Source organism: Meleagris gallopavo, chromosome 13 (genome assembly GCF_905368555.1).
Source record: "Meleagris gallopavo chromosome 13, MGAL_WU_HG_1.1, whole genome shotgun sequence".
NCBI lineage: Eukaryota > Metazoa > Chordata > Aves > Galliformes > Phasianidae > Meleagris > Meleagris gallopavo.
Window position 1 is genome coordinate 12,285,284 of NC_139416.1, and position 15,111 is coordinate 12,300,394.

Below are 15,111 nucleotides of genomic sequence, written 5' to 3' on the forward strand. Positions count from 1 at the left end.
GAAGACAGGTTAAACACATTATCACTGGGATCCTGCTAATCATTGTGTGCTGAGCATGTTCAAAAGGCAGTGTGGTCAAAGCAGCTGAAAGCAGAGCCTTGAAAGATTATAAAATCATGACAACTTAAATATGCACAAATAAATAGAAATATTCATTCACCTTTGACCAAACTGTCCTACTGTAATTTGTTCTGCTTTCACTGATCTAGGATATAGCTTGTCTAGTGTGATGGATTTTGTAAGCAGGCTTCAAATTACTGCTGCGGGTATGTAGTGATTAACTTTTTTATTCGTCTTCTGCAATCCTAAGAGTATGTATTATAAGATATCCTTCTAACAGTCACTTGAGAAAATCATTTGAAAAACACAAAGAGATCTTAGTGCTCAAGTGCAACATACTCTGCCTGAGAATGAAACCTAGCAAGGTATAATAAGCTTTTAAAGAGGAAAGGAAAAATACGGCTCAAACAACATGGAAGAAAAGCTTAGAACAGTGTGAATAAGAGGATGATGATTACAGGAACGAAAGAAGGATTTCGTATATAGGAACTGCCCAACCTCTGGCTATCACTTTGAATGGGAAATTCCCACAGATTGTTATTTTTACAGCCTTCCTCATCTTTTGTCTGTATGGAGAAAAGAGAAGCAAGACAGGATGTGCTGGCAATAGGAACTAGCAACCAAAATGGAACAGCTTTCTGAAGTCTTGTTTGGAGACCTCACACCATTTTAGAGGAAGCAGAACTGCAGCAGGACTTGTAAGAACTTCAGTCTGGGACTGGCAGGCTGGAGAAGGGAATAAAAGGCTTTACTGCTATGTCATTGATGTGGGGAAAGAGCGTCAAGCATAGGTGGCACTACTAATTATAATGTCTGAAGCATTGGAATTGTTAATAAATGTGCTTGACCCCAAGAGTAGGAAATGATAGAGAGGTAATATTTTTCCTTGTAAAGATGCAGAAGAGAAACTGTTTTACATGACTAAAACTGCATGCAATATTTGTATTTGCAGTGTGACATAATATCATTGTATGATTCCATCTATCAAAAACAGTTGGGCTAAAAAATCAAGACCTGTTTACTGGAGGCGTGTCTGTTGGAGAACTCAAGAAAGGAACAGCAGCCTGGGTTCAGAAATAGTTACACGAACTCTAGGCAGAAAGCCAACTACAAAAAGGTGCCAAGCATCTAAGGCCACTTGACATGGGACATTTGGGCATTAAATGCAGAAAGCAGCAAGGAAAGGCAACAGTCCAAGCTGTAGTGGGACACAGGTCATATGTGGTGGCTGTGTTCTCAGGACAGAAGGGGAGGCAGATGGTATCCCCAAATGGAAAGGACCAAGGCCAGAGCAAAGGAAACAGAAGGCCTTCGTTATCATCTGGCTTAACATAAGGATTCAGAAGAAACAAGGTATGTAATAAATACAGAAAAATCAATCTAAGACCATGCACTGGAATGAAGATAGCAAAGAGAAGAAACAGATTATCTTGTCTTTGTTGCCATCACAACCACTGAAGAAAAATATTTGACTGGGGAAGACTGTGTGTCTGAGGGCACAGTTTCCTCCCTCTTAGGGAGTTTTCCTGTCAGGATTCTTCTGCTAAACAGCACCAGTACTACAGAACTGTTTTAATTAAAAATTAGTAGTGTGGTGAAGTGGAGATAAATATGTAGAGCTCTTTAGGAATGACTTGGGTAGTTCTATGGTCTCAGTGTTTTTTTTTTCCTAACGTGATTTTTTGTGAGACTGAAGGTGGGTATGTTTCTTCTGTTTTTGTCTTTTGTAAAAGCAAGGGGAACTATCTTTTTTCTACCAAGAAGTTGAGTGAAAATATTTCTTAAAAATCATGAATTCAGCCTGATGAAGAAGATAATACATGACAGATGTATGGAAAGGATCAGTGGTGCTCTAACGAGGAAAGACTAGGATCAGATTCCTCAACTCTTTTCTTGAATCGGTTGGTCATAGTCACTGAAGTAGAGCAAACAGATTCTTAGATCTCAGTTTTGTCTCCAAATTTTAAACAGTAGTTCACTCTAGTGTATTATAAGATAATAATGAAAGATAAGCAGTAAAAAGCAGTTTGTGCACAGTTGCAGTGTGAATATAAACAGAGACAAAATTAATGAATTAGTAGAATAAAAAAAAAAACAACAAAACAACAGTAACAAAGAATAAACCAAAATGTAAGCGAAGCCATATGGAGTCAAAAATTCTCAGATGACACAGTAGGAAACTGAGGCAGACAAAAGCAGTTATTTCACTCTTAAATGAAAGTGTTAGGGATATTATTGCCTTAATTCTCTTTGAATTTGGTTATGAAACTGCAGCCGAGATGTGTGATGTGTGAGCAGCAATGTATTTTGACAGTTACTCTAGGGGCTTCAAGTTACATGATTCTCATATCTTAAATGAAACCTTCATCATCCGTGGACGTGTCTGTCTCCTTTCTGAAACTGTTCCAAGTACTGACATTATGTCAGGTACATCAAGCCTGTGCTCCAATTTGTCATTACCCTGAATAATGCAGAATATTTTGATTTTCCTCTTCCCCGTTGTGCAGCTATAATTCCCATTAGTAAATATGGGACCAGTCCATCCTTGGAGAGAATGGAAGATTCTATTAAGTTTACATCACGTCCAATTTATTAATTCTGCATTTTATGCAAATGAATTGATGGTATCTGTAATAGTTTAATTATGATTGATTATTTATTTATTTATTTATTTTTAAATCAGAGTTGTCAGTGAATGTGCTGATTGTCTGTTATGAGTCAGAACTTGTCAACACTACACCAAAACCTTCTGGTACACCTGATGATGTTCACATTTTTAGAACAATGACTGAACAGTCAGAGGCAGAAAGAAGTACATAATTTGTAAAGTTCATTACAGTTGTTGAAAACTTTAATATTTATAAAGGGTTGTAAAATCCACTAAAATAGTTCCTTGCTCTTATGGAATGAGGTGGAGTTGCTCATAACTCAGTAGTTTTGGATAAGAGTCATAAAAACCAAAAAGTATGTCTCTTAAATGGGTCCTACATCAGAAATGAGGGATTTTATTGCAAGGAACAGAGGAATAACATTAGAATACTGTAGATGTGTTGTATGCATATCTGTGTTATATCTGGTGAAAATCAGTGATTCTCTAATTATGCCTTTAAAAACATCTCCTTAGTTAGGAACAAGAAAAATGATGCAAATTCTAAAATGAAGTTCTGTGGATAGATTATGCCTTTTCTCTTGAAACAAGGAAGAGATAATTCCCTTGTAATTATATGAGGATAAATTAATTACTTTCTAACAAACTCAAATAAAAAAATTGACTACATAGTGCTGCCTTCTCTTTTCTTAGTTAAAAACATCCAGGGGCATTTTTGTAGCGTATTGATTTCTCCTACTGTGTGAATTTTTGATGTATTTGAACTTTTCTATTAATATAAGAAAATTGGGATTACAAGTCTCTCCCTTGATGGTGCATCTCTGTATGGGCATCACTTCTCCAAATGCCCAGTCCTACCACAAAGGCCAGTCAGCCATGTTCTGCTCATTCTGGAAATGGACCAGACCCAAGTGCGTTGTGTACTTTCCTGATGGTGAGCACATGGCTTGAATATGACATTTACTGTACTGAGCGAGCTGTTGTTTTGACTACTGTTGATTTGCCAGGTAGCTGATGGAGAGCAGGTGAGACATTTTCCATCTGCAGAAGGCACTCAAACCTCACTGTCTGCCCAGAACTGTGAAAGATCTTCATGAACCTTGCTTGAAGCTTCTGTAGTTTTGATCTACGCATTAAGGTCTTGGCTGTGTGTCTGGTTTTGAACAGCGTCTTTCTTAAGAAAATGTGGTTGAAAATAAAATGATTACCTGTAGAAAAAGAGGATTTAATATGAGTAATATTCTCAAGGTGTTTTTGTGGTTTTGTTTTGTTGCAGAGTAGTCCAAAGATTATAAAGACTCTTGAGTGAGTTTCATCTCTGCAGTTCTCTTGCATTGATTGTGATTATGTATGTCTTTAATGTATGTGCATGGGAGACTATAAAGACATTATATATTTAAATAGTGTGTTGGCAGTACTTTCAGATATGTATTCAATGTTAGTGAAAATAATGTTAGTTTTGTGAGTATACTGGTGTGCTGTTGCCATTAATACTGACTTCATTATCTGTGTTATAACACAGAATGAAAGGAATTAATAGTGATTAGAAACTGTGGTGTCTGTAGGGTTCATTCTGAGTGAAGTTCATATTTTAGGAGAGAGCATGTGCTGAGGCTACATAGTAGCCATTAGTTGGGTATAAATACAGTGCATCTGCATAACCACTAATACTAGGAGAGGGTCCAAAACCATAAATGAATGCAGAATTTGGGTGATGGGATTGCATCTGCTACTTTAAGGGAAAGATGTTTGATTTTTGTAGTCCCACAGTCGGGGCAGCAATGGAGATAGAAGATACTGCTTCTTCTGAAATCTAATTAACTGAATTTCACATAAAGGAGTTGAATTTGTTTCTCTCTGAACATACTGAATTTTTTCAGTAAACATAATTTTCTCTTCATTTTGGGATACTAGTGAGTAATGAAACATAGGGATTAGCTATAGATTTGCCTTTTTATTTTAAATAGAAATTCTTGTTAATTTCTCAGTATTGCTCTGAAAAACAGGAGGTCAACTTTCAAGCACAGGCACAACAAATAAAGCTAAGTGTGGAAAAGCAGCTTCACATTTGCTGCATTTGTGAGGCTTTTTCTACAGAAACTGATATTCATTTATCATATTCATTATGTCTCTGTATCATTCACCTTAACCTCATATAATTATGTGTTTAATGATCTTTAACCTTTGCATGAACGCAGCTTGCTGAAGCTTGACAATGCCTGTAAATTATCATTCCCAGTGGGTAGAAGATTGAAAATGTTACTTGTTAAAATATATTATGCTTTCTGGCTTAAATCACAGAACTGAAGTGAAATTCTAACTTTGGACAAAGACAATGAAATCTTAAATCTAAATAATGAAATTGTTTTGAAAATATTGATTTTCTAGAGGTCATTTATTAGAATATTTTGTTAGTAAGGTGTAAGACCTTCAAAACCCGGAAAAGATCTTTTAATGTATCAGCCCAGATACTTACCACAAGTACATGTGGTTTCAGTAAATGCCATGTGTATGGCTTGTTTTTTTATTACAGAACTGAAACTTTTTAACTGCTATTAATCTTTGGGTAAAAAACTGATTTTCACTGATCAGACTCAGTTTCAACTTTAACATTAAGAAATGTTTCTAGCACTTCCACTTTTTGTTTAATTCTTAATTTTTTTTTAGTTCTTAATTTTGTAGTGTTTCAAAAAGCAATACGTATTTCTTTCTTTTGATTGAAAGGACTTTTACTTACTTGAAGAAGCAGTTAATACTAATCATACACTTCTTTTTTTTTTTTTTCACAACTAGTTCATTTTAACAACTAGTATCTTGCTAGCGCTGCAAAGGTTTTATTGCTTGACATTCATTTATCCCAGAACTGGTTTATGAACCATAACTTCTGTTGGATAATATGAGTAAAACTTACACTGCAGGTTATACTGACAGCCTCTCCTACTTACTAGCAGACAGTAAATTGCAGGATCTTTGTGCATTCTCAAATATTGATGTGGAATATCTATTTTATCTAGCCAGAGCTGCCTTAGAAATTCAGAATACAGTTTTTCACTGTAACACTTTATATACTTGGGTGAACTGGAGGTGTTCCCAATTGCTTTGCTGAGCTGCGTGTGTCCTGACAATGTTGTGACATGACATCACTGTAATTCAGCTAAGAATATTCTGCCAAAACCTTCATATGCAATGTTAATAACATATAGATTTTATTCAGTGATCAGACAGATGCTTAAAGTATAAACAATCTGTTTAAAACAAACAGATTCTGGATTGCTTCTTGGCAGGTTCTGGAACCCTGGAAATAAATGTTTATGTTACCTAGATCGAGCGTTATCCCTCACATAAGGACAATAATCTTCAGGACTTTTTTAATAAATATATCTCACTTAGCAGACAGAACTGCAGTACCAGTCTGCAGGAGAGTGCTGTTAACTTTGGTTAACTTTGACTGTGTTGATTGTTGTCAAGTAAAAGTTGATTGCAACTACAGTAAGAAAGAAAAAACAACAGCTGTCACGTGACGTCCGTGTGTACATTCATGTGGAGTGGGTAGAAAGAGTGAACTGGACTGAGTCACTCATATTCACAGGCAATTAAACTGCTTAAAAATTTTTTTTTTAAATGCTGATGTGGTAATAATGTGTTGCCCAGCAAATTTAGCTCTTGGTGCTAAACAATCAGATATGATTGTATATGAGCAACTATCTGCAGAGCCTGCTCATGGTATGACATAGAATCTACTTATTGCTTGGCTGTAGCAACAAGTTGTTCTTATAGCAAGTGACAACACTTCCAGGTCACAGCAACCACCATTTTCCATTTAAGAGTAAAATACATGGCCAGCAACAACTTCTGCTGAGCTATCTGCACAAAAATAGGCAAACAGGAACAAGTCTAGTGGTAGTTCTAAGTCACGTTGCTACCATCCTAAAACTGTTGTATGCATTTCCTTTAGAATACTTTTTGTGAGGTAGAGAGAAGTAATAATAAAACAATGTACATTTGTAACACTATATTATTCACTTGTTCTTATTTTTCATGTTAGGTGTGTTAGATTTAACAGTAAATGGTACTTAAAACATTATTATTGTATATTAAATTATCATCATATTTTTAAATGTATTTACATGAAAACATTTGCTCTACCATTTATTGCACTTGCCCTTGCAAATTAAAAATTACTGGAGATAATCTGATATTTAGGCCTTGGCTTTGAAGCTATAGAAAATCAATGGAAGTCTTTTCTCTAGTGTTCCTCACTTTAGGTTTTTAACTAACTACAACAGCAAAAATCAAAGAAAAATACCTGCTTTTCTTATGCTGTTTCTGGTTGTTTTAATCCTACCTTTTTTTTTGAAAAGCTCAGTAATGGTATTATTTCTTCTAATGGGTTAAGGAAAATGGGTAGATGTATGCAGGGGTTTTTCTTATATTTCTGGAAACCTGCTTTAAAAGTATTTCAGGTGAAGCAATAGAACCCTTTAAGTTAAGCTACCATCTGACTTGTGATAGACTTCTAAAATTCTGGAATGCTGTCCATTAAAATATTTGCATAGATGCCAGTGTTCAGCCATTTTAAGTCCCTTGAAAACAAGATGAAAGCAATACCTTAGAGTAACCAATTAGATTGAACTACGTATTATTTTTAATCCTTCGTTCACCCTTTGATCTAATAGGTTGAGGACATTTTGTGCTTGTTCATTTTAGCTGATAATAGTTTTGAAGACATTTAAATTTTAGAACAGGAATTTAAAATATATATAACAGCTGCTTTTTAAATAGAAAGTCTAATTATGCCTATGATTGCATTCACATTTGATTAGTATGCATACAAATCCCTACTCTCCCTGTATATTCAAGCTGAGATATGGATCACTGGAGCTAAGATTAAAGTACAAAAGAATAGCTTGAGAAAACGTATGGCTAAACCAAGGGGGAAAAAAAAAAAATCAGATGTAATTTCTATCTCTAAAGTGCTTATTTTTCCTTTTAGTTACATACAGACTTGGATCCTGGCAGCAGCAAAATCAAGTATATCCTATCAGGAGATGGTGCTGGAACTATCTTTGTGATCAATGACAAGACTGGAGACATTCATGCAATGAAAAGGCTTGACCGCGAGGAAAAAGCTGAGTACACTCTAACAGCTCAAGCAGTCGACAGGGACACAAACAAACCTCTGGAGCCTCCTTCAGAATTCATTATAAAGGTTCAAGACATCAATGACAATGCCCCGGAGTTTGTTGATGGTCCTTATCATGCCACAGTTCCAGAGATGTCTGTTGTTGGTATGTATGTCTAAATATCAACCCATTTTGATTCCTTGCAATTAAAACATGCCAGTATATCATTGAGTTTGTGATGAATAAGATATTTATTATGTTGATAGCATTAATTTGCATGTTTTCAAATCTCTTCTTAGAAAAAGCTTTCATCTGTAGCACAATAGTAGAATCCCTTAGTAGTAAGAAAAATGCCTAACGGATATATTAATGTGTCTTTATTTGTCCAACAGCACTTTAATGATCTAAATTTATATTCCCCTTATGATGTTGTGGTTAGAGTATTGTTATTAAGAATGATTTATCAAGATTTGTTCCAACATGACATTTTAATCCTATTGATATTTTGTTGATGTTTAATTATCTGTTTGTGTATTTTCGTACACAGATTTAGAAGTTGCAGTATGTTGATAAATACTTACTTATTTTCCTGTAAGTGCAATTGCAATCATCTAAAAACATTGAGTTGAAAGATGCTGTGTCTGGGAATTGATGGTTAGACTCTAGAGTGGACTTAACCAATTATCTATATGATTTGCTGGAAAAATGGAAGGGAAGAATAAAGACTGCTATGGAAAAAGTTGATGAAAAGGGAAATTAAGCCTGTGAAGACATTGTGGGGAGAGAAAAAGGAATAGGAAATAATCTTCTTAGTACATTTTACTTATATTTATTTATGTTGTTGGATTAGCGTGCATCTATTTCCTGATGGATTAATATATTAGTTTCTTTTTTTGTTTGTTTTGTTTTGTTTTGTTTTGTTTTGTTTTGCATAGTTACTCCTTCTTACATATTTGTTTACTCAGGTTTTTATTCCCTACTGATATGTATGTATATCCAGAGCAGATTATCTTTAGCTATCGCAAAAGTAAAAGGGAAGGAAATCCATCAACCAGAAGAGTCTATTTCAGGGTAATATAAAAATTCACTGTAAGCAAAGATATCAAAATCTGAGCATGAATGTTTAAGTAATTGCTAATATTTTTTAATGTTTGGTTGAGGATAATATGATTTTCAGCCATTTGAATGCGCCTGTGAAAACACATTAATTGAAGGCCTGCCAAGTCACATTAGAAAACAAAATGGCAACCAATCAAAGTTTTGAAAACACCTCTCGGTTTTACCGTGGTTAAAAAGAGGAACAATATGGGGAGTCAGAATTATCCTCTTTTTCATGTACAGTACAGTGAGTTGTACAAGATCATTTTCAAATGAAAGCATGGTGTGCTGATTAGACTAATGGTGGAGTTTTCGTATTTTTATCTACATTTGTCCTCTAAATTTTCATATCCTGGTTGTATTAAATTACTTGTGGCAAAACTGATATGTGGATTTTCAAGTATGCATGTCAGTTCTTTTACCAAAACACAGCATTAATTTCTGAAGTCACTTTTAATTATACAGCAACTCAAACAGAATGTGGACCTGCTTTCAGAAGATATTTTTGCCAAGCTAAAGATTGTTAATCCTTCATGGAAATAATTTGTTTGGTATTTTAGGAAGAAAAGAAAACAAAAGAAATGCAGACACAGAAAGATGGTTTCTGATCACAAAGGCTATAATAAAAATAATTTATATCTGTACATATGAGCAATATTTTAAAATGGCTAGCAAAAACAAGACCCTTCTCCAAGAGATATTCACTATCGAGAAGGTGAGAAAAAAAAAAGTTGACAGGAAACTGAACAGAAGATCAGATGACTTAAAATGTAATAAATTTGTTAACATGAGTTTTAAAAGGTGGTGCAAAGAAAGGAAGAAATTAAAAAAAGAAATTAACATTACTACAAGAGATGGCAAGAGTAAGACTTCTGAGGTCATCTATCACAAATTTCTGCCTCTGTTTGTGTTGTTAATGTGAACTGGTTTTGGACCATGTTTTCCAGACAGCGTAGGAACATGCACAAATATGAAGGTACAGAGTTCAGATGTAGTTCAGAGAATAACTGTAGCTTTCCTGTTTTCTGCATTGTTGAGGGGAACTGCCAAGATAAATCCTCCAAAATCATCCCCATTCACTATCCCCTAAGCTAACATGCTTTGCTAAATGTTAAGACCAAGCATTAGTCATTTCCTCTGCAATCTCCTATTATCAAGTTTTCCCAGATTTAATCTTTCTCTTTTACTTCTGCTCTTATGATTTCCTCTATTACTGAAATGATGCTAATTTTGCTTGTTTATGCCTGATCCTTCTTTGGTCTTTATATGATATTCCTAGGGGTGTATGTTTTCAAGCTGCCTCAGTGAATACAAACAAAAAATATTTATATATTTTTGCTAATTCATAGAAAAAATGACACAAATTCTGAACTATCACTTCAAAATTCAGAGAATGTGTGCATTACTGGAGTCAGGAATAACTGTGAAATCTGTGCAGTCAGGCCTTCCTCTTATTTGCTGACGGAAGCAAATTTCAAGGCTGGAAAGCTGAACATAAGAAGGTTAAACCTTTACCAGTTTTGCTGTTAATATTCTCTTCTGCCTTCTTTAACTCACAGACAGAATCTGTCTAAAAGCTGTACTAAATGGTGCTCTGTAAATTATTTCAACTTTCGTTACATTTTGTTAGCCCTCTTCAAATTAATTTGGGATTGCTTATGAATAATCTGTCTTCTTCCAGAATTGAAGGATTTTTTTTTTTTTTTTTTTTTCACAGTAAGAGTATTTCACTCCATTATCCACTTACTTAATTCCCCTTAAAGAGATCTCCACCCACTGCCAATTTCAGCCTTGACATTTCTACAACACAGTCATTACTAGGCACTGTTCTTATTTGGGGTATAACAAAGTTCTGCTTAATTTTTTTTTTTCCTCAAAATGCTATATGAGTAATGACTTATCTGAAATAAAAGTGGAAATCACCTGCTATATAAAAAGTATTTATGTAATGAGAATGCAATACAATATATTTTATTTTTGGACCTCTGTGGAAAAAATAATACATAAAATGCACATGAACAAATAAGATTTTCATTATTCTGTTATATAATGTTGAGCTTCTAACAAAATATGTTTTTTCTAGTAGGTATATTCTCTGTGGTGTAGCAGCTGTTAGTCTTATGTTCCTTGCTAGAAGAGATGAATGTGTCAGTGGTATTTTTGCATGGATATCTGGTACATGAATGATATACTAAAGGGAGGGATGTGAAAACCGCAATATAATGCAGATCTTCTTATGTGATGTGCATGTGTGTATTTGTATTCCTACATGTAAGGTTATCAAACTGATTTGGCCATGATCCAGCCTCCTTGTTTCTTACAGTGTCTGTTAGTGATAACTGAAAAATCTTGCTTCTCTGGTAAGACAAAAGAAATGAATTTGCATGTCTTATTCCCACTACTTGGTGCAGGGACGATTAGCACATCACACTGTGTTATCTCCAGTAGGAATGATGCTCACTTCTCAGCTGTCTTCACAGAACATACACCCACACACCTTCTGAATGATGTGTATCATCACTGTATTCAGACTTATTTTGAAATAACTTATTTCTCTCTTCAAAGAGCAAGAGGGACACATTCCAAAAAACATTTTGAGAAGAAAATTGAATATTCCCTTATTACATCCACATTTTCTTTCTTTCTTTCTTTCTTTCTTTCTTTCTTTCTTTCTTTCTTTCTTTCTTTCTTTCTTTCTTTCTTTCTTCTTCTTTCTTTCTTTCTTTCTTTCTTTCTTTCTTTTTTTAAGTAACTCCTAAGTAATCCAGCATTTTAAATCTGTATCTCAATTCCAAAATGATGAATTTACTTGTGACAGCTAATGATGTATTTGGGGAATATTTCTCTGTTGAAATTGAACATTTTAATCTTTTAATTCTGATATTTCTTAGGGAATTAAAGGCCAAAAACCAGAATGTATGGAATCACTTCATTGTAACAGAACTACATCTTATAAACAGGAAATAATTTGTCAGCAAATCTTGTTTAATCACTTCCAGATATGAAAAGACACACAGGGAATGAAACCCAGTTAAAATCCCTTTAGAAACTGATTCAGCTAAGCTTCTAGGAGGAGGAATCCTGTAACATTTGCATATTATGTAAATAAGTGAGCAATCTTAAAAGATAAGATTCACAAGGGTAAGTGGAACTGGTCCTGTAGCCTGTTTAAAGAAAAGAAGAAAAAAGAAAGAACAGCAGCAAAAGCCGGTGTGTTCTGTTTCTGTGTTGTCCTCTCAAGGATTCATGAAGTCCCTGAAAAGATACTGCAGAGGTGATATGGGAGCAAAAGCGGATATTGTCTCCCAAAAGGATAGCTTCAGGATCTTTTTTTCCTCAGGAATTAAGAATGAAATGAGGAAGAGAGAACAGAGGAATGAGAAGTGAAATTTCTTGATTATGTTCTTGGTGAAGACAAGAATGTTTAGACAGCTGGTGTCATGTTAAATGATGGGAAGGCAGAAGTAGAGTGACAAACGTGTTAGTGAAATCAGAAAGGGCACAGATGGAAAAAGAACAAAAGCCATAAGCAGAGAGAATTATGTCTCGGTCGCCTGAATTAAGGTAAACAGGCAAATTTTAAAAATTTCCAAATATTAAGAATTTCCCTGTCAGTCAGAAAAAAAGGTAATAACATACATAGAGTGGCATTGTGTGCCAGCGCTCTTGAAATGCCCCTTTAACACTTGAAAATATTAAAAAAGTGAAAAAGCTGGAACAATATCTCTGTCCTTAAGTGCTTCCATGAAAACTGTTCACCCTGGGAGGATGTCTTTATTAGACATCAGAGTTTTGGTAGAGTCAGGATATCAATTTCCAGTTTTGGAATGAGCACATCTACTTAGCAACTTTTGTCTTTGGACCAAAGTTTGCCCTTGATTACACTGCTGTATGGAAGAAAGCATTCAATCATTTTTTATTATTTTTTCAACATGGTGATTTTGGATTGCTTTGCACGATAGAAGCGCAAGTACATAGAATAGTTTTTCTTTTCCATTCTCCCAAACATGTTCTTTCTCTTACAAAATGCTTGCAGAAGAACAGAATCTGCTGAATATTATGATATCAACGTGCAACGTGTGGTATGAATAGTGATAAACTAACTTGTAAATCAGAATGTTGTGATAAAAATCTGACCTGAAATGTTATCAAGGTCCACCACACTCTTACTGTGTTCATTTTTTCCCTCCTATGTATTCATTGATTTTTAAGGCACTGAGCATGACTGTTAAATCAATGATAGTTTGTCACAAAATTGTAGAGTAAAAGGAATGTATTACTGGGGTCAATTACAAATTAGCCCAAAGGGTAAATGCAAAAGGGCGTGCAAAAGCTAAGGAGGAAAGCAGCAGATGTTGTAAAATATGGCAACAATGTAACAGCTGTTGGAAAATGTATATCCTCCTGTAGTCTTGTTCCTCTGCTTGTTTCTCTTGTGCATAATCAGCTTCACGAGCTGTGTTCCTGAAAAGCATTTTACTTTAGAGATTTCTTTAGGGACTGTGCATGTGTTTAAAATTTTCTGTACGTTCTGTGTGGTTGAGATAATTGCAAAGGTACAGTCACAAATAACCTCAGGAAATTGGTTAGGATATATTCAGTACCAAGGCTGTCTTCTCCCCAGTTTGACTAGTTATTGAGGCTTATAAAAACTTATTTCCAAATATTCGCTTTTGTTTGTGTGCTCTCCATTTCTCATGAGATCTGATTGAATACACCATTATCTTTTTATTGCTTTTAAATTACCATTATGAGCATGGGGCTATGATATTTCTCTTTGGGGATTAGTAATATTACGCTTTACTTTTACCAACCTATATAGTCCTCAACACACCAAACTCTTTCACTGACTTCATACATTGGTTTCTTTGACAGAACTTGCCTCTGTCTTTCCATCAGCTCATCAGGAAAAAGCCATTTGAATCACATCAATGTCATAGCTCCTTCTGGCGTTCCCTGTAGGGGAATCTGTCTTCCTGTAGTGCTCTGGTTACACAGAATAAGGAAAGACAGACAGACATAGCTGTACATTGATCATATGATGCCAGAGCAGAGAGAATTTTGGCAGTCTTAGGTACATCCCTCTCCAGTTCTCTGTAATCCACAAGAATCTGTTCTACAATTTTTTTTTTTTTTTTCTTCAGAAGATTCTTCTATTCACACAGTTACAGTTTGTTCTTGGTGTTCTGCATCTGAAATTCCATCCTTGTGGTTGCTTTCATTTCTACATGCTTGAATTTCTGTTCTGTGACAATGCAAAAATATATCCTTGACTCAGATTTCTGATTCATTCTCTTTTGACTACAACTTTAAATGCATTCTTTGCAACAATTTTTCCAAATTCCAAATCTTCATTTAAAAAAAAAAAAAATGTTTAAAGAGGTAATGGGGTTCTTATTTTGTTGATTTTGAGAGTTTGCCATTTCATCTTCTAGACAGGTATGCTTGTGACATGAGCCTATTTGCTGGCTTGAGTGGAAAACAGACAGATGAGAGGAAGCAGACCAGTGCAGATTTCTGCCAGACTGAGGTTCTTTTAAATGCCACAGAACTGAGGGCTGGAATTTGTTCTCTTAGTTTTTTGATTGCAGAAAAGTAGTCTAACTCTAACTACAGGGTAGAAAGTTCTGTCAAAATATTATGTTAGGTGTGGTAGTATTCTCATAGAAACTTCTGTTAGGATTACTTACATCATTCTGTTAATGTGAAAGATTTAGCCTTACAGCGCTGAAAACCAGTACTCCTCTAGCACTGCTAATTCAGATGACCTGTGTTTTTTAGGCATCTCTTTGATGGACACTCCTGACATTTGGAAAAATGGGATTCAGATGCAGTTTAGAGTCCATTTTTTTTCTGTCACCACTGCCCTGAACTGGTACTTCTTTCTTTGTTTAGTTGCTGAATCTGCACTACTTAATGTTTCTTCTTGAATACAGATGCAATTGCCTGTGGATCTGATGTCACTATGGCTTTCTCATGAATTGCCCAGTAGAGTACTGCTGGGCAGCTGATCCAACTGCACCCTTTCCCTGGGGCCCAAGTGGTTTCTGCTGCCATGTGCTTGCTCCACAATGGCCTGAGGGACCAATAGTTCAGACTCTGCTGTTGCAACCTGGTTTTTCTTTGCTGGCATTTTGGGCTGCACTCTACCAAACAAAGCAGGCACATCATCAAAAAGCTGCAAGATTATACCAGCCGCTTGCTCTTTGCACAACAGAAAGA

At 35.2% G+C, this 15,111-nt stretch overlaps 1 protein-coding gene across 3 annotated transcripts in view; it reads left to right on the top strand.

The window, feature by feature from the left end:
• CDH8 (cadherin 8) overlaps window positions 1-15,111 on the top strand; it is a 125,044-nt gene that overhangs the window by 29,108 nt on the left and 80,825 nt on the right. For all 3 annotated transcript variants that reach the window (XM_085234901.1, XM_085234902.1, XM_085234900.1), the window contains one exon: window positions 7,662-7,956. In XM_085234901.1, coding sequence (XP_085091027.1) covers window positions 7,662-7,956 — 295 coding nt within the window. The remainder of the gene's footprint in view (window positions 1-7,661; window positions 7,957-15,111) is intronic.